Here is a 27,031-nt window from a genome sequence, read left to right on the forward strand (position 1 = left end):
ACCAGGGAAACGGGAGGAGTAGCCCATTTGAAACTGGCTTCTAACTAGAACCAGATCTGGGAACTCCCCTGGCAGTTCAGTGGTTAGGGCTCTGTGCTTCCACTGCAGGGGGCATGAGTTCCATCCCTGGTCAGGAAACTAAGATCCCACAGTTGCGCAGTGCAGCTAATAAAAAAAAATTTTTTTTTAAAGAACTAGATCTGGAATAATTGATTTACCTCGCTTGTATATCATTAGATAATTTTAAGATCTCTAAAACAACGACTGGAAATGCTATCCTCTATTTAGTACAGTTAAGGCTTATGTTTTAAAATTAGACTTCAATATTTGTTGATGTTCATAGGGTTGTGCAACCATCACCACGATCTAATTCCAGAGTATTGTTTATCACTCCAGAAGACACCCCCCAACTCCCACCTCTCCTGGCCCCCACAGTAACTAGTATCTGTTTACTTTCTCTAAGGATTTGCCTATTCTGGCTATTTCATAGACATGGCATCATATGTGGCCTTTTGTATCTGGCTCATTTCATGCAGCATAATGCTTTCAAGGCTCATCCATGTTGTGACAAAGTACTCCATTCCTTTTATGGATGAGTAATACTCCACTGTACGGATATACCACGCTTTGTTTATTCATTCACCAACTGATGGACAAATTTGGGTTGTCTCTCTTTTGGGCTGTTATAAATACGCTGTTATGAAGATTCATGTACAGTACTGGTTTATCTGTAGACATATGTGTCCGTTCTCTAAGGTTCATGCCCTAGGTCATATGGTAACTCTGTGCTTAACATTTTGAGGAACTGCCAAAGTGTTTTCCAAAGCGGCTGCACCATTTCACACTCCCCTCACCCCTAGCAATGTAGGAGGGTACTAATTTCTCTCCATCCTCCTCAACACTTGTTATGTTATGGTTCACTTTTCTTCATTCTTTCTATTCTTCAGACTGGATAATCTCGATTGACCTATCTTCCAAATCTGTTGGTTATTTCTTCTGCCTATTCAAATCTGCTACTCTGCCCTAGTGAATTTTTCATTTCAATTATTATACTTTTCAAATCCAGAATTTCTATTTGGTCCTTTTTTTGTAAGTCCCGTTGCCATACTGATATTTTCTATTTGGTGAGACACTGTTCTCACACTTCCTTTTAGTTCTTTAGATGTGGTTTCCTTCCATTCTTTGAACATATTTACAATAGGTGATTTAAACCTTTGTCTAATAAGTCCAATGTTTGGGCTTCCTTAGAAACAGTTTCTACTGGTTGCTTTTCCCACTGTTTATGAGCCATACTTTCTTATTTCTTTGCATGTCTCATGATTTTTTGTTGAAAAATGATATAATGTGGCAACTCTGGAAATCTGTTTGTACTCCCCCTTCAAAATTTGTTATTGCTGGTTGTTTAGTGACTTTTCTGAAGTAATTATGTAAAGGGTGTATCCTTTGTTGTGAGTGGTAACTGAAGACTACTCCATTAGCTCAGTGGTCACCTAATGATTCACTTAACACCTGGAACCAATAAGTCTCCGAGACTTTGCCATGTGTGTGTTGGGCCAAGCCTTCAACACCACTCAGCCAGGCAGCTGACAACTCTGCCTTAGCCTTCGCTTCTGCAAGTGACAGCTTAGGGCCTTCTTGGGTTCTTCCCAAGCACGTGCACAATCCTACATGTGTGCATGGCCTTGTAAGATTCCCAGGACACGTCAGAGATTTTCAAAGGCCCTGGGGATATCTAATACCCCAACGTTTCCTTTAACGATTTTTGGTTAGCCTATTTTTTTTTTCTTTTTTTTTTGCCCCAAATATCATCTAGCACCTCAGGCAGCCATAAAGTTAAAAAATTTCCTCTAAATGTTTTCAACAAACTCCCCTGAGGGCAAGCTCTGAGTCAGGTCAAATGAAAATAGCCTCGCAAGTGGGGTCCTTCCTGGGAACCAGCAGAGCGGTCAAATAATAGTTCTCTGGGAAAGAGGCTTTGTGGAGCTCCAACCCTTTCTTGCCCACTCTGGTGGATACCAGCTCCCTGGTTTTTTACTATGATTATGGGCTGTTGGAAAGAGACAGGAAAACAGGAATTGGATTGGCTAAAAGACCATAAAGCTAGCTGTTTTTACCAATATTCAGACATTTTTCTTGACGAAATACTCCCCTGGTTGCTTCATGCCTTTAGCTAATATCCAGAGTTCTGTAAAAGCTTATTCTGATCATTCCTGCCTGCATTATTGATGCCTTTATGGAGGAGACACTGTTTGAAGGTTCTTATTATGCCATTTTGGTTGATGTTATCTATGGCTTGGATTTTCCATGCCGGCCTCTGATACATTGCAAATTACATTTAGAGTGTGAGGCAAGAGTCAGGGTTCATGTTTTCCAATACGGATCATCAGGTGTTCCAACAATATTTGTATTTTTTACCTATTGGACTGTTTTAAAATTTGTGTCCAAAATCAATTTACCATTTAAGTATGGGTCTATTTTATTCTACTGATCCATTTGCCTATCATTATGCCAACACCACACTGTCTTGATTACTATGACTTTATAATAAATCTTGAAGTCATGTAGAAGAAGTCCTCCAATTTTGTTCTTCTATGTAAAGATTGTTTTGGGTAGAGTAATTCCGCTGCATTTCAATATAAATTTTAAAAATCAGCTTTTCAATTTCTATTTTAGAAAAAGGCTGCTGAGAAATTGGTTGAGATTGCACTGAATCTATAGATCAATTTGAGGAGAAGAACTGACATCATACCAATACTAAGTCTTCCAATTCATGAGCATGGTATAGCACTCCATTCATAGGCATCTTCTTTAATTTCTCTCAGCATTGTTTTATAGTTATCATTGTAGAGTTTTTACAAATCTTCTCTTAATTTATTACTATGTATTTCATGTCTGGTGCTACTATAAATGGAAATTTTTTTTCAACTTTATTTTCCAACTGTTGCTGCTAGTACGTAGAAATACAATTCATTTTTGTATATTGCCCTTCTATCTTGTGACCTTGCAAAGTTTACTTATTATATTTAGTGGTTGCTTTTTAGATTCTTAAGGACTTTTCATGTAAACAGGCATGTCATATGCAAAGAGAGACACTTTTACTTTTACTTTCCTATTTCATACCTTTTTTTAAACCTTGTTTCATTGACTAAAACCTCCAAGTTTATGTTGTTGAATAGAAGTGGTAGAAGTGTACATTCTTGCCTGTTCTGACAATCTCTTTGTTTTAATTGGAGGATGTAGTCAATTTTCACTTAACTATCATTATCATTCAATCAAGGTTTACTACTTATCTATTTGCTTTCTATTCATCCTAATTAGTGTTTTTCCTTTCCTGACATTTTTTTTTTTTGGTTTAATCAAATGTTCTTAGAATTCCATTGTAATTAAACTGTTGACATTTTAGCTATAATTTCTGAATTTTTTAATGGTTGCTCTATGGATTACAATATACATTCCGTAACTTATCACAGTCTACTCAAGAGTTAATATTTTTCTACTTCAGGTAAAATGTAATTACCCCACAAACAATTTCCTTCACCTCATACTGTCCTTTGTACTATTGTTGTCAAACGTGTTATATCTACACACATTACAAGCCGCACCATGCAATGTTACAATTTTGTTTTTAATTAACTTTAATAAATTAAGAAGAGAGAAAATATATAGTCTTTTTAATTTACCCACATAGTTACCAGTTGTTTAATCACAATTATACTCAGTGAGGGGCAACCTAGTGGGTGGAGGACAAGGATGCTGCTAACATCCTACAATGTAGAGTACAGCCCCACTGAAACCAAGATTATCCAGCCCAGAATGTCAACAGTGCCAAAGTTGAGAAACTGGCTTGAGATAAGAGGCATTATTTTTATCTGATGGCTTTCAAGATAATTTCTTTATAACTTTGGTTTTCAGCATATTAACTGGTGTGCCAACATAATATTCTGTTTTTACTTATCCTGCTTTGCAGGGGAGTTCTCTGACTCTGTTAAATCTGTCAGGTTTTTAAAGCAAACATGGGGAATGTTTTATCATTATTTTTTCAAATATTTTATGCCCAATTATCTTTCTCCTCTCTTTCTGGGACTCAATTACACTTATTTTAGACTGCTTTATATTGTCCCGTAGGTCCCTGAGGATCTGTTTATTGGTTTTCAACCTCTTTCTCTCTGTTCTTCAGACTGAATTATTTCCTTTGACTTGTCTTTACATTAATTGAACCTTTTTTCCTGCTTTCTCCAAACTTCTACTAAGTCCATCCAGTGTATTTTTTTTGGTGGATACTGTACTTTTTAGTTCTAGAGTTTCTTTTTTAAGTTTGTGTTTCTTCCTGAAATTTCCCATCTGTTCATTTTTACTTTATTTCCTTTAAGTCCTGTTTATAATAGTTGTTTATAATAGTTGTTTTAAGTCTTTGTCTACTAATACCAACATCTGGTTCATCTTGGGGTCAGTTTCTATTAATTGCTTATCCCCTTAATTGTGGGTCACATTTTCTTGTTTTTTCAACTTTCTAGTTATTTTTGTTTACTGAACATTGTGGATGATATATTCATAGATGCTACGGATTGTATAACCTTCCTCTGAAGGCTGTTGATCTTTGCTGAGAAGGAGTCAACTTTTATGAACTCAAACTCCAAACTACCTCCTCTGTGCTGGAAAGGAACTGAATCTCTTCGTGGTTCTTTAGCCTTCCATCTGTTGTTTGCCACCAGGTCCCCTGGAGTCCCCTCACACAAAGTTCAAAAGTCAGTCAAGTGTATTTGGGCTGAGTTTACACAGAGATTTTTCTGAGATTTCCCCCTTATTTTCCAGCCTTGCTAACAGTCCTGAACTCTGTCCTCTGACTCCATCAGCTGGTAAGACTGCATCTTTCTGCATAGGCTGGCAGTGGGGTGGGATTGTGTTAGGCAAAAAGCCACAGAAACATAAATCTCATCCAATGCAGTTTCCCTCTTTGAAGGACTGGCTCCCCTTCAGTTTCTGCCTGCTTTTGGTCATTCTTCAGGGTCTTCAAATGTTTTTGTTTCATATTTGATACAATTTTAATAACCGTTATCTGCAGGAGGGATAATCTGATACAAGTAGCTTCACCAATACTAGAATGCCAATTAGGATTATTTTTTTTGCCGTACGCGGGCCTCTCACTGCTGTGGCCTCTCCCATTGCGGAGCACAGGCTCCGGACGCACGGGCTCAGCGGCCATGGCTCATGGAACCAGCCGCTCCGCGGCATGTGGGATCCTCTCAGACCAGGGCACGAACCCGTGTCCCCTGAATCGGCAGGCGGACTCTCAACCACTGCGCCACCAGGGAATCCCGCCAATTAGGATTTTTAAATGGGATAGTTTTATTAGAAATAAAGAGTATTATATCATCTATATTTTGACATAGCCATCTCTCCTAATCCTCACGCACAGTTGCTAGTACAAGCAAACAACCAAACAGTTTCTATAAGACACTACTTTCATGCCTGAAGAAATTTCTCCATGGTATAATGAAAAGAATGTGGATTTTGGAATCACAGAAATCCTTTACTAACTGCATAAACTTGAAAGTTTATTTACCCTTTATGCTTTTCCACTTGTATTATGGAAGTGGTCATTTAGATATCACAAGATTGCTAAAAAGATCAAATGTTTATATTATAAAGCATATAGTAAATGTTGAAAACAAACCTTGGTTTCTTTTCCTTGGACCTTTTCCTGCATTCTAACAGTGGAAACAAGGAATTCCTAAAGCATGACCAACTTTTACTAGTTATTCAGTTGGTAACATTTAATTAAGTTTAGGTCTATAAGGATGAAAGAACGTAAGGAGAGAAAACAACATGAACAAGCATGAGGAAACAGCAGGGAATGTCCAAAGAGACACTGAATCAAGGGAGGATGCACACCTCCACAATTTCTCTGGTTAAGCAAGTGAAGAGGCAGGAGGAAGGCTGGCAATGCAAAGGCATCTTTATCACAGAATTTCTCCATGAGTAAATGGGAAAGGTCTTTCTATGGATATAAGTATATAATAAAACACAGTAATCTAACAAGCAAAACCGCTAGTGAGAAAAGCAACACAAATTTCAAAAATGAAAAAGTATAAAAATAACTTTTAAAGCTTAAATCACACATTTAAGTATTTTTAAAAATTTATTGTGCTTCCTCTTGTTTATGAAAGTATATTTTGTTCCTTGTAAAAAAACCCAAAAAAATTAGAATTGCACATGACTATATTTTATAAATTTTTGAGATTAAAAATAGATTATGAAAATTTACCATGTGTTTACACATTGTTTTACATGATTTTTAATATCTGCATTATATTTCCTGATAAAAATATGACATAATTTGTTTATTCAGTCTTATAGATTGTTGGAAATTTAGGTTGTTTCTAATTTTCACAACTATAAATTATTCATAAATGATTTTACACATCTCTGATAACTTCTTTGCCTTTTGTCACCTGTAAATATAATCAGCATATAATTAATGTTCTCATCTAAGTCATTACTTAAAATGTTAACAAATAAGGGAACAATGATGGAGTTTTATGAAACACAGAAGAGAATGCCTTCCAAATTGCATCAATTCATGATTACTGTTCCTTAAATATAGGTATGTTGCTATCTAATTGCATCATCTTCCAATTCATATTTCTCCATCTTTTCCACAGGTATGTAAGAGACTTCATTATATCCAGCTTTACCATTTCTACAGAATCCATTTGACCTGTGTTTCTAGTATCCCATCATAAAAGCATAATCAGGCATCAATTGTTCTAAGTGAATTTGCATAGGTTTTCTTTTCTAAGTTTATTAGAGACAGGTGAAGCCAACACAGCTGCTCTAAGAAAAGCAAAGTGGAGGTATTGCTCCCCCAGACAGGAAAGAGCTGAGAAGGTGACTGCTCTGAGAAATAAGAAAGAATCAGAATTGTTAATTGTAAGACTCTTACAATTGTTAATTGTAAGATTACATAATCATATACTACTAACATGATATACACTCTTAGCTTAAGCCACTAAGAATAAGCTGAAGGAGAAAAGGCCAAAGCGAAATGGACATATTTAAGTAATGACAAAGTGTGTCTTTTGAATGTAATACTTTTTTTTTTTTTTTTTTTTTTTTTGCGGTACGCGGGCCTCTCACTGTTGTGGCCTCTCCTGTTGCGGAGCACAGGCTCCGGACGCACAGGCTCAGCGGCCATGGCTCATGGGCCCAGCCGCTTCACGGCAGGTGGGATCCTCCTGGACCGGGGCACGAACCCGTGTCCCCTGCATCGGCAGGCGGACTCTCAACCACTGCACCACCAGGGAAGCCCTGAATGTAATACTTTTAATGTTATTGATTGACTGATTGTTTTAAGAGTTAGCATAATAGTGCTAGTTATGATCATGTCTCTACATACACAAGCGGTGGGGAAGAACAGAGGCATTTCCTTGGGCTTCTTAGTCAAGTCTACACTGGTGTAAACCAGATGTCAGCAGAGTTTTTCTGTAAAGAGCCAGAGAGTAAATATCTGATCCTGTGGGCCACACAGTACCTGTTGTAACTACTCAACTCTGCCGTTGTAGCACAACGCACCATAGACAACATGCAAATAAATGGATGTGGCTGTATCCCAGTAAAACTTTATTTACAAAACAGGTTGTGGGCTGGATTTGCTCTGTCATTTGCTCACCACTGGTGTAAACAACGCAATGTAAATATCTAGGCAAAATCATACTTAGCAATCTTCTGAACATGTCCTAAAATTCCAAATGGCGAGCAAGAAGTATTGTATAGATCAGTGCAATTTTAATTCCTTATGATATTACAAGAATCACATTTTCATATCCAGTGAACTCAGTATATAGTTGAAGCAATTTTTCTATATATCATCAAAACCTGAGATTCATGTACCTGGGCATAATCACCAAAAGGTTGAGAGTAAGCAATGCACTTCTCCAACGTGTGTTGCGATTCATTTCCCTGAGAGATTGCATCCAGAATGTTGCTTGCAATTCCAGTCTTCTGTAGAGTGATTTTACTTGCAGGGGCTTAAGGCAAAATCAATACATATATTTCAGTTGGCTGGTTTTATTATAAATTACAGAGTACAAAACCCGTTAATTCAGCATATTCTCAAATAGAACACAAATTTTAGTTTGCCAGTAAATATCTACATTTATTATTCCTGAGGGAAAAATACATAGTATGTGATATTGTCTCACTTGTTTAAAACAATGAAAATGGAAGCCTGCCCTATGGGTAAATGATCTTGATGGAAACATTTAAAAAGTATATGTCTAATCTCTGAAATAAGGCATATGAAATGTAAATTAACCGTTCTTATTAATGCAATAGGTGTAACCATCAGTTTTTAGATCAGATAAAAATACAGTAGGCATACCAGAAGCACATTAAATTTTTTTCTGGCTTTAAAAATTTTTTTAATGTTTAATTACAAATTAGTTAATTAATTACAAATTAATGTTTTGGTTCAAGAGGATACTTCATAAAATACAAAGAATGTATACTAAAAACAAAATTTATCTTTCACCTCTTTTCATTCAGTTCTATTCTTTTTCCCAGACGTAACAGTTTAGAATTAATTTTCTCAGATTTACTTTATGCATTTACACATTCAAATACATGCATATAAGAATACATAGCTTTAAATAAACATAAATGGAATCATTCTATGCACACATTTGCTTCTTCCACTTAACCATTTGCTTTAGAGATCATTTCATATTAGTACACATAGCACTCCCTCAATTATATATTCCATTTTATGACAAACTATTTAACCATTCCCCTATTGATGACCATTAAGGCACTTTCCAATGTTTCACTATTGAAAACCAATGTTATAGTGAATATCTTAGTGCCTAGAGCACACCACATTTGTGATTTTCTCTTAAAACTATATTTGAATTAATAGTTTTAATTTACTAATTGAAGGCTTGAGGAGGGCCTCTAAAAGAGTAAATGAGAATTCCACTTCTGCCGATTATTAGTAACTAACATATTGGGGGGTATTTGGCAAATACTCCGGCTATATTAGGTTCCATAGAGGTTTAAACTTCATATTTTAGAAATATGATTCTATATATATTGTACAGAATTATAGTATTGTCAAATAATTCCTTAATCCAATTATTTTCAATCATGATTCCATAAAATTCAATAAATTGATTATATGCTTAATAACATATTATAAAAGATGTTTTCCTTAAATAAAATAGAATGCATTTTAAAAGCTTTAATTGAGTTATTCTTTCAATCTATGGACTAGGGTCATAACACGGGGTTTAACTGGTTAATACGCATTATTTGCTTCCATTAAGTTAAAAATTAAAGTAAAACTCATTATGAAAAGTATTCAATAAAACTCCAAAATACTGGGCTTCCCTGGTGGCGCAGTGGTTAAGAATCCGCCTGCCAATGCAGGGGACAAAGGTTCAAGCCCTGTTCCGGAAAGATCCCACATGCTGCAGAGCAACTAAGCCCGTGCGCCACAACTACTGACTCTAGAGCCCACGAGCCAGAACTATTGAGCCAGCGAGCTACCTACAACTATGGAAGCCCACGCGCCTGGAGCCCGTGCTCCGCAACAAGAGAAGCCACCGCAATGAGAAGCCCGCGCACCACAGCGAAGAGTAGCCCCCGCTTGCCGCAACTAGAGAAAGCCCCCCGCGCAGCAACGGAAGACCCAATGCAGCCAAAAATAAATAAATTAAATAAATTAAAAAACAATAATTTTTAAAACTCCAAAATACTAATACTGAGCTCTTACTTACGTGATAAGCACACACTGGGCAACACACTTGCTAAGTTCAAGTATGGATTTTTACTGAGCCGAATTTCTTTCGGTGGTTCTCCCAAGAGTGAAGTCTGATTCTTAGAGGCAGCCTATTTATCAAAAACAAGAGAGTGGGTGCTTAATAAGAGGTACAAGAAAATAAAAATGCAGGAAGAGTAGTGAAATACTTGTTCTTCAATAAATCTGGTCTAGTATGATAAAAATTTGTGAAACCTAACGTTTGAAGCTATAAATTTGTGAAATATTTCTGGATACTGATTAAAATGATCACATTTCACCTGCTACTATTTTTCCAATTAGTTTTAAAAAGCTTTTCTAGAACCACAGAACTTTAGATCTGAAAGAGAACTAAAGGCCATCTTGTACAACCTTCTCATTTGAACCAGGAGAGAATTCATGTTCACGAGAAGAAACAAATCCCATACCTTATTTTCAGAAACACTATCATCAACGTTTACTTATTAAAATATTTACTTAATATTTGGCCACAGCCATATGACAAAGGCAAAGTTTATTTATCTCTGGTATTAAAAATAATACCAAATAAAATAAATGGATTTAATAAAATCCAATTCAACATTTAGATGATAACCCTAGAAATTCATATTTATTGAAAATATATATCAGTATATATATACTTAAAATAAACTTATTTATTTATTGCTGCATCGGGTCTTCGTTGCTGCACACAGGCTTTCTCTAGTTGTGGCATGTGGGATCTTCCCGGACCAGGGCTCGAACCCATGTCTCCTGCACTGGCAGGCGGATTCCTTACAAATCTACCAGGGAAGTCCTGATATCAGTATATTTTTATATAACTAGGTGTAAGGGTTCTAGTATTTCTTTAACAGAAAAATGAGACAAAATCATGGGCTGATTCTTCAGTATATTTCATATTATTCTGTCAGAATTTTTACTTTTCACTCTAGGATGGTAAAGATTTTAAAATAAGACGCAATTCAGGTTGGTTAATGCTAGTAGCTATGTTTTCTTTCAAATTAATTTTTATTTTGTTCCCTGAACAGAATGAAGAAAGCATAATCTCAAGAGCTTCTTTCTATATTTGAGAGCCAAAGCTCCTTACATTTGTTCCTTATCTGGCCAATATTATTGTATTTAGACAGAGGAAGCTGTTTCGTACATCTTCATAAGCCACCCCAAAAGTCCACATTTGCTTGTGATATGTAAATCACAGATGAAGAGGTATTCATTCATTCATATGTGTATACTGAATACTTACTATGCTCTAGGCATTGTGGTAAGCATTGGTAATACTAAAATGGGTAAGACAGGGGCACTATCCTTAAGAAATTCAGTCTAGTAGATAAGATAGTTCAAGAGAAGTCTAAGATGGAACCATAAGGTTACAAATGGGAGCTAAAACCATAAGATATATGCCAAAGGAAAGCATATAGCATGAGAAGGGACAGAACTCTAGAGGAAATCCAGTGATTGAGTAAAGGAAAGGTAGCCAGCAAAGAAGTTTCTGATTTTGTTTCTAAAGTACTCAAACTGCTAAAGTAATCAGATTATATCCATAGCAGGGATTCTCAGCTCTAGCTATGCATGAGAATCACTTTAAAAACTCAAAAATTAAATAAATACAGAGTCTCTCAACAAAGAAAAGTCATGGACCAAATGGCTTCACTGGAGAATTCTACCAAGTTCTACAAGGAATTAACATCAACCCTTCTCAAACTCTTCCACAAAATTGAAGAGAGAACACCTCCTAACTCATTCTATGAGACCAGTATTACACTGGTACCAAAGCCAGAAAGACACTACAAGAAAACTACAAAACAATATCCCTTATGAATATTGATGCAAAAATCATCAACAAAATACTAGCAAACCAAATTTGGCACATTATTAAAAGGATTATACACCATAACCAAGTGGGATTTCTTCCTAGAATGCAAGAATGATTCAACATACAAAAATCATTCAATGTAATATACCCCACTAACAGATTGAAGGAAGAAATGCATGATCATCTCAATTAATGCAAAAAAAAGCATTTGACAAAATTCAACACACTTTCATGATTAAAATTAAACACTTTCAACAAACAACTAATAGAAGGAAACTACCCTAACATAACAAAAAGCCAACATTATACTCAATGGTGATCTTGTTCTAAGATCAAGAAAAAGCAAATATACCTGCTTTCACAACGTCTGTTCGATATAGTATTGGAAGTTCTAGCCAGAGCAATTAGGCAGGAAAAAGAAAACTAAAAAGCTTTCAAACTGAAAAGGAGGAAGTAAAATTAGTTCTCTTTGCAGGTGACATGAAAATCCTAAAGTTTACATACACACACACGCACAAAACGTTAGAACTAATAAAAGAATTTAGCAAAGTCGCAGGACATAAAATCAACATGCAAAAATCAGTTGTGTTTCTATACACGAATAATGAACAATCCAAAAGGAAAATTTTTTTAAATTTCCACTTACAATAGCATCAAAAAGAATAAAGTAATTAGGAATTAACTGAACCAAGGAGGAGAAATACTTGTACCCTTAAACCTACAAAACATTGCTGAAAGAAACTAAAGACATAAATAAATGAAAAGACATCCCATGTTCATGTATTGGAAGATTTAATATTGTTTAAATGTCAATACTAACCAAAGTGATCTACAAATTCAATATAATCTCTATCAAAATTCTAACTTTTTTGGGCAGAAATAGAAAACGCCATCCTAAAATTGATGTGAAATATCAAGGAACCCCAAACAGTCAAAACAATATTGAAAAAGATGAACAATAATGGAAGGCTCATACTTTCTAATTTTCAAGCTTACTACACAGCTACAGTAGTCTCAACAGTATGGTACTGGCATAAAGACAAACATAAAGACCAACAGAATAGGATAGAGAGCCCAGAAACAAATTACTGCATATATAGTTAAATAATTTTCAATAAGTGTCAAAACTACACAATGGGGATAGGCAGTCTTGTCAACAAAAAATGATGGGAATTCTGGATATCCACATAAAAGAATGAAGTGGATCCTTACCTAACACCACATACAAAAATGAACTCAAAATGGATCGAAGTCTTAGTTGTAAGAGCTAAAACTATAAAAGTCTTAAAAGAAAAGCTTAGGTGAAAAGATTCATAACACTGGATTTGGTGATCATTTCTTGGAGATGACATCAAAAACAGAAGCAAAAAAAAAAAGAACATCATATGTAGGGCCACAAAACAAGTCTTAACAAATTTAAGAGTACTGAAATCATATCAAGGATTGTTCTGACTATAATGGTATGAAACCAGGAATCAATACTAAGAGGAAAATTGGAAAATTCACAGATATGTAGAAATTAAATAACACACTCTTGAATAACAAAGAAGTCAAAGAAGAAATCAAAAGAGACATCAGAAAGTATCTTGAGACAAATGAAAATGGAAACACAACATACAAAAACTTATGGGCTGCAGAAAAAGCATCTTAAAGGGGAAGTTTATAGCAATAAATGTCTACATGAAGAAAAAAGAAAGATCTCAAAGAAACAATCTAACTTTACACCTCAAGTTACTAGCAAAAGAAGAACAAACCAAGCCCAAAATTAGCAGAAGAAAGGAAATAATAAAGATTAGAGCAGGGCTTCCCTGGTGGCGCAGTGGTTGAGAGTCCGCCTGCCAATGCAGGGGACACGGGTTCGTGCCCCGGTCCGGGAAGATCCCACATGCCACGGAGCGGCTGGGCCCGTGAGCCATGGCCACCGAGCCTGCGCGTCCGGAGCCTGTGCTCCGCAACGGGAGAGGCCACAACAGTGAGAGGCCTGCGTACTACAAAAAAAAAAAAAAATCCTTAACAGAATACTAGCAACCCTAAATGAAATACTGGCAACCTGAACTTGACAACACATTAAAAGGATTGTACTCTGTGATCAGGTGGGATTTATCCCTGGGATGCAAGGATGGTTCAACACAGGCCAATCAATAAATGTGATACACCACATTAACAGAATAAAGGATAAAACCATATGACTGTCTCAATAGATGCAAAAAACACCTTGGACAAAATTCAACATCATTTCATGATCAAAACTCTCAACAAACTGGGCATAGAGGAAATCTATATACCTCAACATAATAAAAGCCATATATAAAGGACATGCCCACAGCTAACATCATAGCTTTTCCTCTAAGATCAGGAAAAGGACAAGGATGTCCACTCTCACCACTTTTATTAAACATAGTATTGGAAGTCCTAGCCAGAGCAATTTGGCAAGAAAAAAGAAATAAAAGGCATCTAAATCAAAAAGGAAGAAATTAAACCATCTCTGTTTGCATCTGTTGCATTTCTATATACTAACAATGAACTATTAAAAAAGAAATTAAGAAAACAATCCCAGTTATAATACTACCAAAAAGACTAAAATACTTAGGAATAAATTTAGCCATTAGGAATAAATTTAGCCAAGGAGGTGACAGAACTGTATACTGAAAATTATATGACATTGATAAAAGAAATCAAAAATTACACAAATAACTGGAAAGATATCCTGGGTTCATGGATTAGAAGAATTAATATTGTTAAAATGTCCACACTGCCCAAAGCGATCTACAGATTCAATGCAATCCCTATCAAGATTTCAATGGCACTTTTCACAGAAATAGAACGAACAATCCTAAAATTTATGTGGAACCACAAAAGATCCTGAATAGCTAAAGCAATCTTGAGAGAAAGTTCAAAGCGGAGGCATCACACTTCCTGGTTCCAAACTACATTACAAAGCCATAGTCATCAAAACAGTTATGGTACTTGCATAAAAACAGACACACTGACCTATGAAAAGAATAGAGCCCCAAAATAAAGCCATATATATGTGGTCAATAGTATTTGAAAAGGGTGCCAAGAATACACAATGGGTAAAGGACACTCTCTTTAATAAATGGGTGTTGGGAAAACTGTATGTCCATATGGAAAAAAATGAGACTGGATCCTGATCTTACACCACACACAAATATTTACTGGATTAAAGACTTACATATAAGACCTGAAACCATAAAACTAGAAGAAAATATAGGGGAAAAGCTACTTGACATTGGTCTTAGCAATCATTTTTTGGATATGACACCAAAAGCATAGACAACAAAAGCAAAAATAAGCAAGTGCTAAAAAGCTAAACTAAACTAAAGAGCTCCTCTACAGCAAAGGAAACAATCAACAAAATTAAAAGGCATCTTATGGAATAGGAGAACATATCTGCAAACCATATATCTGAGAAGGGGTTAATATCCAAAATATATTCAGGAACTCATATGACTCAATAGCAAAGAAAACAAATAACCCAATTAAAAAATAGCAAAGAATCTGAATAGACATTTTCGCAAAGAAGATATACAGGTGACCAATAGGCATATGAAGAGGTTCTTAACATCACTAATCATTGGGGAAATACAAATGCAAAACCACAATGAGACACGATGTTGGTGAGGATGTGGAGAAATTGGAACCCTCGTGCTTTGCTGGTGGAAATGAAAAATGGTACAGCTGCTGTGGAAAATAGAATGGCAGTTCCTCAGAAAATAAGATATAGATGTACCATATGATTCAGTTATTCCACTTCTGGGTAAGTACCCCAGAGAACTGATAACAGGGACTCTAACAGATATTTGTATACAGCAGCATTTTTCACGAGAGCCCAAAGATGGAAACAACCCAAATGTTCATCAATGGACAAATGGAAAAAGAAAATGTAGTCTAGGTACTTCCCTGGTGGTGCAGTGGTTAAGAATCCACCTGCCAATGCAGGGGACACGGGTTTGAGCCCTGGTCCAGGAAGATCCCACATGCCACAGAGCAACTAAGCCAGTCTGCCACAACTACTGAGCCTGCGCTCTAGAGCCTGTGAGCCACAACTACTGAGCCCATGTGCCACAACTACTGAAGCCCGTGCATCTAGAGCCCATGCTCCGCAACAAGAGAAGCCACTGCAATGAGAAGCCCGCACACCACAACGAAGAGTAGCCACCACTCGCCGCAACTAGAGAAAGCCTGTGGGCAGCAACAAAGACCCAACACAGCCAAAAATAAATAAATAAAAGAATTTTTTAATGTAGTCTATAAATACAATAGAATATTATTCAGCCTTTAAAAAAAGGAAATTCCAATACATGCTATAACGTGGATGACCCTTGAAGACACTATGGTGATGGAAATAAGTCAGACACAAAGGACAAAAATTGTATCATTCCACTTACTTTGGGTACCTAGAATAGTCAAATTCTAAGACAGAAAGTAAACAGTGTTTACTGGAGGCTGGGGAGCAGGGAAAATGGAGAGTTGTTGAATGGGTACAGAGCTGCAATATGGGATGATGAAAAAGTTCTGGAGATGGATAGTAGTGATAGTTGCAAAACAATGTGAATGTACTTAATGCCAGTGAGTTGTACACTTAAAATTCAGATCTCATCCCTATCTCTCTGAATCAGATTCTCAGGGCTGAGGAAGTTAGAGTCCAACCCTCTCCATCTTTTTTTTTTTTTTTTTTTTTTTACTCCAGTGGTGATTCTGACAAAAAGAATCAAGAATCACTGGTCAACATAATATTAAAGATGCAGGCCTAAAAATCTACAGCCGAGTTTAACCAACTGTTTAACAAAGTCCAAAATCTTGCTACATACTTGGAAAACATACTTTGAGGTTACCTGGTCCAAGCCCCTATTGTCAGGAAAGAAGAATCACTTCTACAACAATCTGTACAGATGTTCACCTGGGGTCTGCATAATCATTTTCAGTGATATGACATTCACATCTTTGTGGAAGTGTCAAACTTTTTCTTTCTTTGAAAACTTCAACTGTTCTTTGTTATATTAAGCCTAAATCTGCTTTACTGTGTCATACTTATCGGACTAATTCTGCCCACTAGAGAAACATAAAATACCATGTGACTAGACTAGTCTGTAAATTTTTTTTTTTTTAACGTCAAATTAAATGTCAGCTGGTCAACCCTTGCCAAGTTCCATGTTATCTATTTCCTTCAATTCTTCTTCACGGGATTTGTTTTCCAGGCCCTTCCCCACTTCACCTGTCTTCTCCCAGATACACTCTCATTTGCCCATTATGTGAATCACCTCAAGTCCAGTTTTTCTAAAGACCTCAGTGCTTTCAATGAATTAAAAATTCTGTGCAAAAAGATACAGACTATTCATATATGAGTTTTATTTAACTTCCCTCAATAACTTACGCAATTAACCCTGCAGATAAATTTTTAAAATTCATTCTATGAAGAACCACCTTAGCTTCCTCAATGTATAATTATAGGCATTCTATCCATACCTCCTGCCATGACTAGGTGACACCAAAACCTCTTACAAAGTCAATATTATTATTTTGATATTTGAATATAGCCAACTACAAGAATTGTTTCCTCACATGCCACTTCTAATCCAAAGGGTATTCTAGGGTACAAGTAAAAAAAATTAAATGTACTTTATTCTACCTACCAATTATAACATTTACAAATATAAGTGGTTTATAAACCAATAAAATTTGGGGTAAAAACCAAGAATTAAAACCAAGAATTAAAACCAAGATTAGATTCTTTTGAACAGACCAGAGATTAATAACTGGCTTTGAAATTTTTCAGATAAAATAGAATTTATTCTACCTTTAAATATTAAAATAATATTTAATTAGCTACAGAATATACATTTTAGAAAAAATTAGTATATTTTAAAGAACAGCATTACTATTTACTAAGAAATCCTTATAAATAATATCATTATATAATTGGGTAAGTATTAATGGTACTACTACACTTTTCCAAACTACAAAATTTTGAACTTATATTCCTTTATATTTATATATGCATATCTCAAAGTTTTTAGAAAAGCAAATGTTTATAGGAATAAAGAATTCATATTTAAATACTTTATAATAACAGATTTTAAAAACATTTTATAAAAGTTAAATTATTTTATTTACAGACAAACTGGCAAGTAATTAAGCAGAATCCCAAACATCATTTGGCATAACTTATCAAAGGATGGATTTTTGTTTGTTTATAATGACAGGTTTTGTTTTTTTTTAGAGTCCAATATTTTCTTCTCTTTTGAGAAGTAAATGTACAGTATGAAAAAGCCTTCATGTCATTGACATATTATAGGAATTATCTAGTTTATAATCCATATTTATATACTTTAAGTATATTATCAACTTCCTTTGAAATTCAAAAATAGTTAAGATTGCTTGATACTTCATAAATTATACCACCTGTAAAATAACCAAAAATTAGATTACTCTCGAATTAGAATAATTTCATTTAAGATATAGTTTAAAAGGAATATATATATATATTCCTTTGTAGTATACACATAATGTAGTATACACATATATACTTCATGTATATACATGTGTGCATTTATATGTATGTGTATGCATGCATGCACACACTCACGCACATACACACACAGTTTTCTTACCCCTGAACTTATCTCCAGGCCTTTTGGCTGACTTTGTTGTTGTTTATGATGTCCCGTGAGCAAGCCTCCAGCAGTAAGGTTTGGAAAGCTCTGAAGATAAGCCTGTGACCCTGAGAAATTTCCTTCTGCCATCCCCACCAAGGCTGGCTGTTTCTCCTGAGTGTTCCCGTGCCCTGGCCCAGCTTGTCCAGCAATGTGCTGATTTGGAAGGAATGGTAACATGCCCATGCCAGCTGTTATAGTTGTCTGAGGTGGAATCAAATTAGATGCTGTAGTGAACCACAAATGCAAATAGTTTTTGGTTAGATGAGGCTTATTCACAATAGTCCTTTTGATTTTGTCAAGTTATGGACAGAATGTGCAGAAACCTATTTTTTTACCTATTAGAGAATAGTTAAAATACAAAAGGTGAGGTTACAGCAGCCTCCTGTATGGAAAAACAAAAACCTCTAAGAGTAATCATTTTCAACAACTTCCAGGATAATCTCAAGGATATTATATTTTTTAGTTCCAAGTTTTAATTGTACATTTTAGAAGGTGAGAGCAAAATTTATATACTTTTTGGCACCTAAGTTATATCAGTGCCTTTTTTTTTATGCCCAGTCATTGGAATTTGCCTGCTTTCATATTTGAAGGGAATAATTAACTAAGCCTTCAGTTAAAAAAAGTCTCTGACACTCAAAAATTAATAAAGTTACATTAAACCCAACAATACATTTAGTCGGCCAGGTTGCACCAGCTCGTAAGAGTCAACTGTGCTATCTCTTCCCAGATCTTGAGTTCAACGTCTTTGCATGGGTAACCTGAAATCAGCCATGGTTGGACTGTTTACACACAGAAATCCACAAATGCTACAAATCAAGACTTTTTTTTAACCCAGAGAGCTGGTTTTTAAACACCAGCCCACCACTGGTTTAAAAAAAATCAATATTTATGAGTAGCTAAGCACCAAATGAAAGTTTAACACATTAAAGTTTTACATTTTTATTTACAGGGAGTAACAAGAAATTCTGGAAGAAATAAAAATAGGAAAATCCTGAACCATTCCATTTTTTAAAACTCTATAGGTCAAAACTAAATGAAAAGAGCTAGTTTTGACAACTATCTTAATTAAATCAAAGTTATATTTTACAAATTCACTAAACAAATTTCTTAAATTATTTTTGGTACTAACTATTTAGAGATAGATTCTCAATTCTATCTTTTAGCAATATATTTATTTGGACACTTTGAATTTTCAGTGTTCTTAAAGCAGCAGTGCTAAAGCAAATGGCTAGTTATTTAATCCAACACAAATTATATATAAATATCTGTATAAGCTTCTAGGCATACAATATTTAATTTTTAGGACAGACTCTATCACACTATAAAAATTTCTATAGCTGTCTGTGTACTGGTTTAACTTTTGCCCAGTCAATTCCAATAGTCTGAATTGATTATTTGACCATTTGACTTGGTTTTATGTACAAGAGGCTAAACATGCTACCCATATTTAACTGACTTGGTTTTTTTTCTTTTTTATCACTGGTGGACTTTCTCTTTTTTCCCCTCAGCATGGTCACTTCCAACAAAGTTCAGTTAAACTTCAAATTGAAAGTGTCTTTCAAAATCACATAAGCCATCCTGGTATACTACCATCTATTATTCTGAAAAGAAAAATAATTGTTCTGTTCAAATTTGTTATATTTTAGAAGCACATAATACACATTTTTTTTTTACTACTAATTTGGAGCTCACATTTTAGAAATGATACAAATAAACAATCAAACTTTAAATTTATCATTACCAGATATTTCTTAATAAAGCTAAGGGTTTCTTATCCAGGCAAAAATTAAATGGATCCCTATGTAATGTGCTGTCAGCCCAGTGGGCAGCATGTCAGTCTCAAATAGATCTATGTCTCTGCCTCATGCTGCTGTGAACCTTCATCAAATATTAAAGCATATCCAACAGAGAGAGAAAGTCTTATCTTGGCATAGAAGCAAGTCCATCAATAAATAACTACCAATAGTATTCTAATATTAAAAATAGAAAAGCCAAGAGGGCTCTTGAAATTTTAAATGACTGAATAAAACTCAAATCTGACCTTCCTGTAAATAAAAGTAGAATACAGGTACACTATCTTTAAATCTCAAATCTGACTGTTTACTGACGTCTCAGCAAATACACATAATTTACTTTTATGTGTTTCTCCAAGATGGCCCAACTCTGTTTTCAATGGAAGCGGTGACCCTATCCCTACTGCAGCTTGAAGTACCATAGCTGGGGGTTCTCCAAGTAAGCCTGGTTTCTGCAAAAGAAGAGAAGAAAAGACTTTTGCTCACGGCAGCAAGACATAACCTAATAAAAAAGCTACACATGTGAAAATTCATGAACAATCTGACCAACAGCCTGATTATAGAAAAGGAATGAACTCATTTCAAATGAAAAAAGTAATTCCATACTTACATTATTAGTATGAATATTCTCAAACTTCATTAATTGTTGCTGTGCCAGTGGTACATGAGAAAGATTCTGAAGAAATAAATTAGAAGTATTACCCATAAGTGAGCTCTGTGAAAATCATAAAACATTAAGTTAGTTTAATTTTGAAGAGCTACTTGTGTAATTCATTTTAAAGTTCAATTCCTGAGTTGATCTGAGCAAAAGCAACAGCTTCTTAATATTCTACTTTCTAATTACTGGCAACACTAATTAATTCTTTCAATAATACACAAGATGTGACCATACAGTCATGAAACTAATTCCATATCCCTTCCTTCTTTTCTTCCATCTTTCCTCCCCTCCCCCACCCCTTTCTGGCTTTGATGTCAGTATCATTCAATCATTTATTTATTCATTTAATCATTCAACAAATATTTATTGAGCACTTCTATGTGCCAGGCACTGTGCTACAATATGGTCTGCCCTCATGGATCTTATAGTCCCCTGAGGAGGGGAGACATTAATTAATTATAAAAACATACAACTAAAAATGGCAATGAGTGTATGAAGGAAAAATACAAGGAGCTATGGAAACAAACAGTGGTGGAACTTGATTTAGATTGGTAAATTCAAGGAAGGTTTCCCTGAGGAACTAACTCTTGCACAGAGATCTGAAGGCTGTGGAGAAATAACTAGGTGAAGTCTGGGGGAACAAGGGGGTGCTGCGGTGGGAAGTATTCCAGGTAGAAGAACAGCAGGAGCAAAGACCTAAGGAGAAGAGAAGAAAGCCCTTCACGGACCACAAGCAGTTCACCAGAGCTGGGACAGTGACACCTAAGGCATATGAGAGGCAGGAGAGGCCAGCTTAGACAGGCCCTCAAGGCAAAATTAAGCAGTTGGTCTTTATTTTAAAGTAAAGGGAATATTGTCAATACTCTGGTCTCCCCTCCCATATCACTTTAAACCTTATTGTAATTAACTGTTTAATGCTTGTTTTCTCTATTTGTTGAAATTCTGTAAGAATAAGGACTGTGAATATTCTGTTCAATGCTATAGCCTCAATGGCTAGCAGAGTGTCTAGTACATGTTAGATTTTCCATAAAATATGTTGAGTAAATGAATGAAAAATGTACAGGTCATATGTTAGATTCTAAGAATGAAAAATAAACAAATAAGCCTTTTCCTTAAAAAGCTGCGTTTAGGAACAGACATTCATTCATTCAACCTATAACAACCCATTTATCATGTGTTAGGTTTGATTTGTAATTAGGCTTCTATATAGATATAGCCTTAAACAGTACCTGAAATTAGTAGGTAATATTTATCTCCAATATTACGGATATTTATGTACACAAACATAGTTTAAAATACTTATCTGAAAAAGGTAAGAAAAAAAATTTTTACTCTCATAAATATATAAATTATTTCTATAACATTGATTAAATTTTAAGAATTAAGAGTTATTATTCATTTATTTTTCTTTCTGTAAATACTTTTTTGAGTTAAGACCACATAAAACTTGTTTTGAGCTACTGAGTTATTTCTAGAAAAATATACCACAAAATATACCTCTTCCCTTCTTAATCCCCTACAAATAGGAACCAATAAATATATAAACTATGATGCTTTGATTACCTTAATTTGATCTGATTTCCTTATTAAGTTCTGTTTTTAGGTAGGTACACTTATTACTCAGAATTTTATTTGAAAACAAAATACTCATTTAACTCCTTGAGAACTTTAAGTGTAAAGAACAAACAAAATATTCACTCCAAATGTCTGATGCTTCAGTACTCAACGCTATTTATATACCTGATGTGCTTTATTCAAATGTAAAAATGCAGGGGAGATGGATGGATTCATCAGATGTGGCAAGCTGTGAGGTGTTCCAAGAACTGCTTTAAGAAAATAAAAGTAAAAATTTAACTTTATGATACCTATGGAATTCAAAAATAAATAAAACAAACTCCAAAAAGGGTAAATGAATATTTCTTTAAACTTTTAACATATGTAGTGGAAGTTCAATGATATACTGACCTTGTCATCGTACAAAAAGTGACAGGCTCCTTTCCTTGTGATTCAACTCTAGAATTTGATTTTAAATTCCAACACCTTCTGTCTTAATGGAAAAACACCAAACCTAGCCTTTCTCTTCTCTGGCACTTAATGCAAGAAAACTAATTCCACCTTTTAATAAGCATAATACTAATTGAACCCATGTTATTTGCTCAGTATTTTTGTTAGTTTTTTTTGGGTATTCTGGCAGTGGGTCAGGTGGGAGGGGAAGAACAATATACAGTCCTTGTCGTTAAAGCTTATAATCCAATTGAGAAGAGAATATGTACATTTAAAGATATTTCATAAAAAACCTACAGAAACAACGATACTGTATATAGTTGATAAAAGGAATAAATGATAACCATACTCTTTATCAAGTTTGTCTAAGAGTACAAATACCAGAGTACATATCAGAAGAGATATTTTAAGAACATATAATATACAGACAAAAAGAACCATGAGATAGAAAATATATGAAGCAATTCATCTAATTATTAGATGTAAACTGTCATAATATACAGCTAATTAGAATCATAGAAGGTCAGGCTTAGAAAGTACTTCAAAAAACACATAATCCAATAATCAAACGTATCTGAAATTTATACATAACACTGCTACAAGTTCATTCATGCTTTAAAAACTTTGTTCCAAATTTTTGTTACTTGCGGAGGCAGTCCATTACATCTTTGGAAAACTGACCATTAGAAAGCACTTTCTTTAGAATGAACCAGTTTCAATGATAGATGATGGGAAGATTAGATCATTAGGATAAGTTGCTTATAAAGGAAAATACTGTTTATTAGGAAAGAGTGGTAAAGATCATCATTTCATAATGATTAAGGGGTCAATTCATCAATTAGGATGCAACAATCTTAAATGTCTGTGGACCAAATAACAAAGCTTCAAAATATATGAAGCAAAAACTTCTAGAACTGAAAGGAAAAGTAGACAAATCTACAATTATGGTTAGAGATTTCAATACCACTTCCTCTCATTTTTCAGACAGTCACTGTATTTTGTTATAAAACATTAAAATATTTTTTCACAGCTTTTAGTGAATATAGTATTTCCCAGTTTAAAACAACAACCAGAATTAAAACATTCTGAAAATGTCCACAGTCTCACATCTAACTGCCCTTACCCTTAGATTTTGGCTAGGTCTCCCATTGAGCCTCTTGCTCCCCTCAATAATTGATAGCATAAGTGGACTGAAAACCAGTAAGGATATAGGAGACTTGAACAACACTATCAACCTAAAATTTATATACAAAGTATTATAAAGCTGAGACGAAGTGACAGAGTGGCATGGACTTATATATACTACCAAATGTAAAATAGATAGCTAGTGGGAAGCAGCTGCATAGCACAGGGAGATCAGCTCGGTGCTTTGTGGCCACCTAGAGGGGTGGGATAGGGAGGGTGGGAGGGAGACGCAAGAGGGAGGAGATATGGGGATGTATGTATCTGTATAGCTGATTCACTTTGTTATAAAGCAGAAACTAACACACCACTCTAAAGCAATTATACTCTAGTAAAGATGTTAAAAAAAAAAAAACGGATTTGCAAGGCAGAAATAGAGACACAGACATGGAGAACAAACATATGGACACCAAGGGGGGAAAGCGGAGCAGTGGGGGTAGTGGAGGTGGTGGTGGGACGAATTGGGAGATTGGGATTGGCATATATACACTAATATATATAAAATAGATAACTCATAAGAACCTGCTGTATAAGAAAATAGTCTTAAAAAAAAAAAAGAAAAGAACACTGATGTTCATGGTCAAAAAAAAAAAAGGATTATAGTATGTCATGACCAGGTGTGGCTTACTGTAGGAGTGAAAGATTGGTTTAACATTCAAAAATCAATCAATATAATTCATCATGATAACAGACCAGAAATAAAAAAGCCACACTGATGATATCAATAAATGGAGAAAAGCATTATATAAATCCCAGCAATTATCATGATAAAATATCTCAGCAATATAAAAATAGAAGAAAAATTTCCCAGCTTGAAAAAGAAAATCTGTGAATAAAAAACTATAGCTAACATAATGCTTAATAATAAAAGAATGAATGCTTTCTCTGTAAGATCAGGAACAAGGCAAGGATGTCCACTCTCATCAGTTCAATGCACAAATTTTTCAGGAATTTCTATCAACTGCAATAAAGCAAGAAAATAAAATAAAAGGTATACATATTGTAAAGAAAGAAGTAAAACTGTGTTTATTTGTAGATGACATGATTGCCTATACAGAAAATCCTAAGGGCAATAACTGCTATTGATAGAAATAGAAAGCAAGACTGCAAGATACAAGATAAATAGACAAAATCAATTGTACTTGTATATGCTAGCAACAAGCAGTAGGAAATTGAAATTTAAAAAGTAATACTATTTAAAATAGTATCAAGAATATATAAAGAACTCAGCAACAAAAAGACACACAACCCTGTTTAAAAATGGGCAAAGAACTTGATTAAGCATTTCTCCAAAAGAAGACACAAAAATAGACAACAAGCACAAGAAAAGATGCTCAACATAATTAGTCATTAGGGAAATTCAAATCAAAACCATGATGAGTTGCCAGTTGATTCCTATTTGGATGGCTAAAATTAATAATAATTTAAAAAACCCAGAAAGTAACAAGAGTCTATAAAGTTATGGAGAAATTGGAACCCTCATACATTGCTTTGGGAATGTAAAATGGTGCAGCCACTGTGGAAAACAGCTTGGCAGCTCCTTAACAAGTTAAACATAGAATAACCATATGACCCACTAATTCTAGTTCTAGGAATATAACCCCAAAAGAACTGAAAACAAATGTTCAAATGCTTGTACATGAATATTCATAGCAACACTCTTCACAAGAGTCGAAAAGTGAAAACAACTCAAATGTCCATCCATGCTATGTGCATACGATGGAATATTACTCAGCCAAAAAAAGGAATGAAGTCCTGATACACATTACAGTACTCAGAAACATCATGCTAAGTGAAAGAAGCCAGACACCAAAAGTCACATAACGACTTCTGTTTATATGAAACATGCAGACTAAGCAAAAGTGTAAAGACAGAAAGCAGATTGGTTGTTGCCAGGGCCTGGACAGAGGAGGAAATGGGAAGTCACTGTTTCATGGGTCTGGATTTTATTTTGAGATAATGAAAATGTTTGAAAGTAGGCAGAGTTGGTGATTACACAACATTGTGAAGGTACCAAATGCCACTGAATTACTGACTCTGAATTCTGCCTCAGAAAATCACTGCAATAAAAAAATAGTATCGAGGAACATGAAATGCTATGGATAAATCTGAAAAAATACGTGTAAGATTTATACCCTGAAAATTACAAAATATTGCTGGGAGAAATTAAAGAAGACCTAAATAAACGGAGAGATATACCGCACTTATGGCAAATTGTTGTCAGTTCTGCACAGATTAGCATACAGATTCAACACAATTCCAATCAAATTTCCAGCAGACGTTTTTCATAGAAATTGACAGCTGATTCTAAAATTTATATGCAAATACAAAGGATCTAGGATCGGCAAAACAAAGAGAAAAAGAACAGAGTTGAAGGACTTACACTAACTGATTTCAGGACTTATTATAAAACTGTATATAATGAAGACAATGTAGCATTGATATAAAGGCAGACATTTAGATCAATGGAATAGAAACAGAGTCCAGAGATAGAGCCATATACATATGGTCAATTGATTTTTGAAAAAAGTGTCAAGAAATTCAATGAAAAAAGATAATCTTTTTTAACAAATGATGCTGGAACAACTGTAAAAAAAAATTAACCTGGACCTTTACCTCATATCATAAATAACAATTAACTTGAAATCATTCATCAACCTAAACTTAAGAGGTAAAATTATAAAACTTCTTAAGAAAATATATAAGAACATCTTACTGACCTTGAATTTGGCAAAGATTTCTTAAATATGACACAAGAAGTATGAATTATAAAACAAAAAATAATAAACTGGACATTGTCAAAATAAAAAATTTTGCTCTTCAAAAGATATTGTTAAGAAAATAAAAGGACAACCTACAGAGTGGTTGCAAACCCATATATCCAATAAAGCACTTGTATCTAGGATAAAAAACCCTAACAACTTAATAAGAAGATAAACAACCTAATTTTAAAATGTACAAAATATCTTAAAAGATATATTAACAAAGAAGGTATAAAGATGGCAAATTAGTACATTAAAAGATGTTCAAAATCATTTGTCAAAAGGAATATTCAAATTAAAACCACAATGAGACAGCACGATAAACCAAATAGAAAGACTAAAATTAAAG

General features: G+C 34.6%; 1 protein-coding gene across 2 annotated transcripts in view; it reads right to left on the minus strand.

The window, feature by feature from the left end:
* RAVER2 (ribonucleoprotein, PTB binding 2) overlaps positions 1-27,031 on the minus strand; it is a 104,014-nt gene that overhangs the window by 25,295 nt on the left and 51,688 nt on the right. The window contains exons 6-11 of one of the 2 annotated variants that reach the window (XM_060139852.1): positions 22,475-22,560; positions 20,687-20,752; positions 20,417-20,528; positions 18,239-18,507; positions 9,774-9,885; positions 7,891-8,027 (exon numbers count right to left, since the gene is read on the minus strand). In XM_060139852.1, the coding sequence (XP_059995835.1) occupies positions 7,891-8,027; positions 9,774-9,885; positions 18,239-18,507; positions 20,417-20,528; positions 20,687-20,752; positions 22,475-22,560 (782 nt within the window). Of the gene's footprint in view, positions 1-7,890; positions 8,028-9,773; positions 9,886-18,238; positions 18,508-20,416; positions 20,529-20,686; positions 20,792-22,474; positions 22,561-27,031 lie in introns of both variants that reach the window. The other variant, XM_060139851.1, reaches the window with a different exon arrangement.

This window comes from Lagenorhynchus albirostris, chromosome 2 (genome assembly GCF_949774975.1).
Source record: "Lagenorhynchus albirostris chromosome 2, mLagAlb1.1, whole genome shotgun sequence".
Taxonomy (NCBI): Eukaryota; Metazoa; Chordata; class Mammalia; order Artiodactyla; family Delphinidae; genus Lagenorhynchus; species Lagenorhynchus albirostris.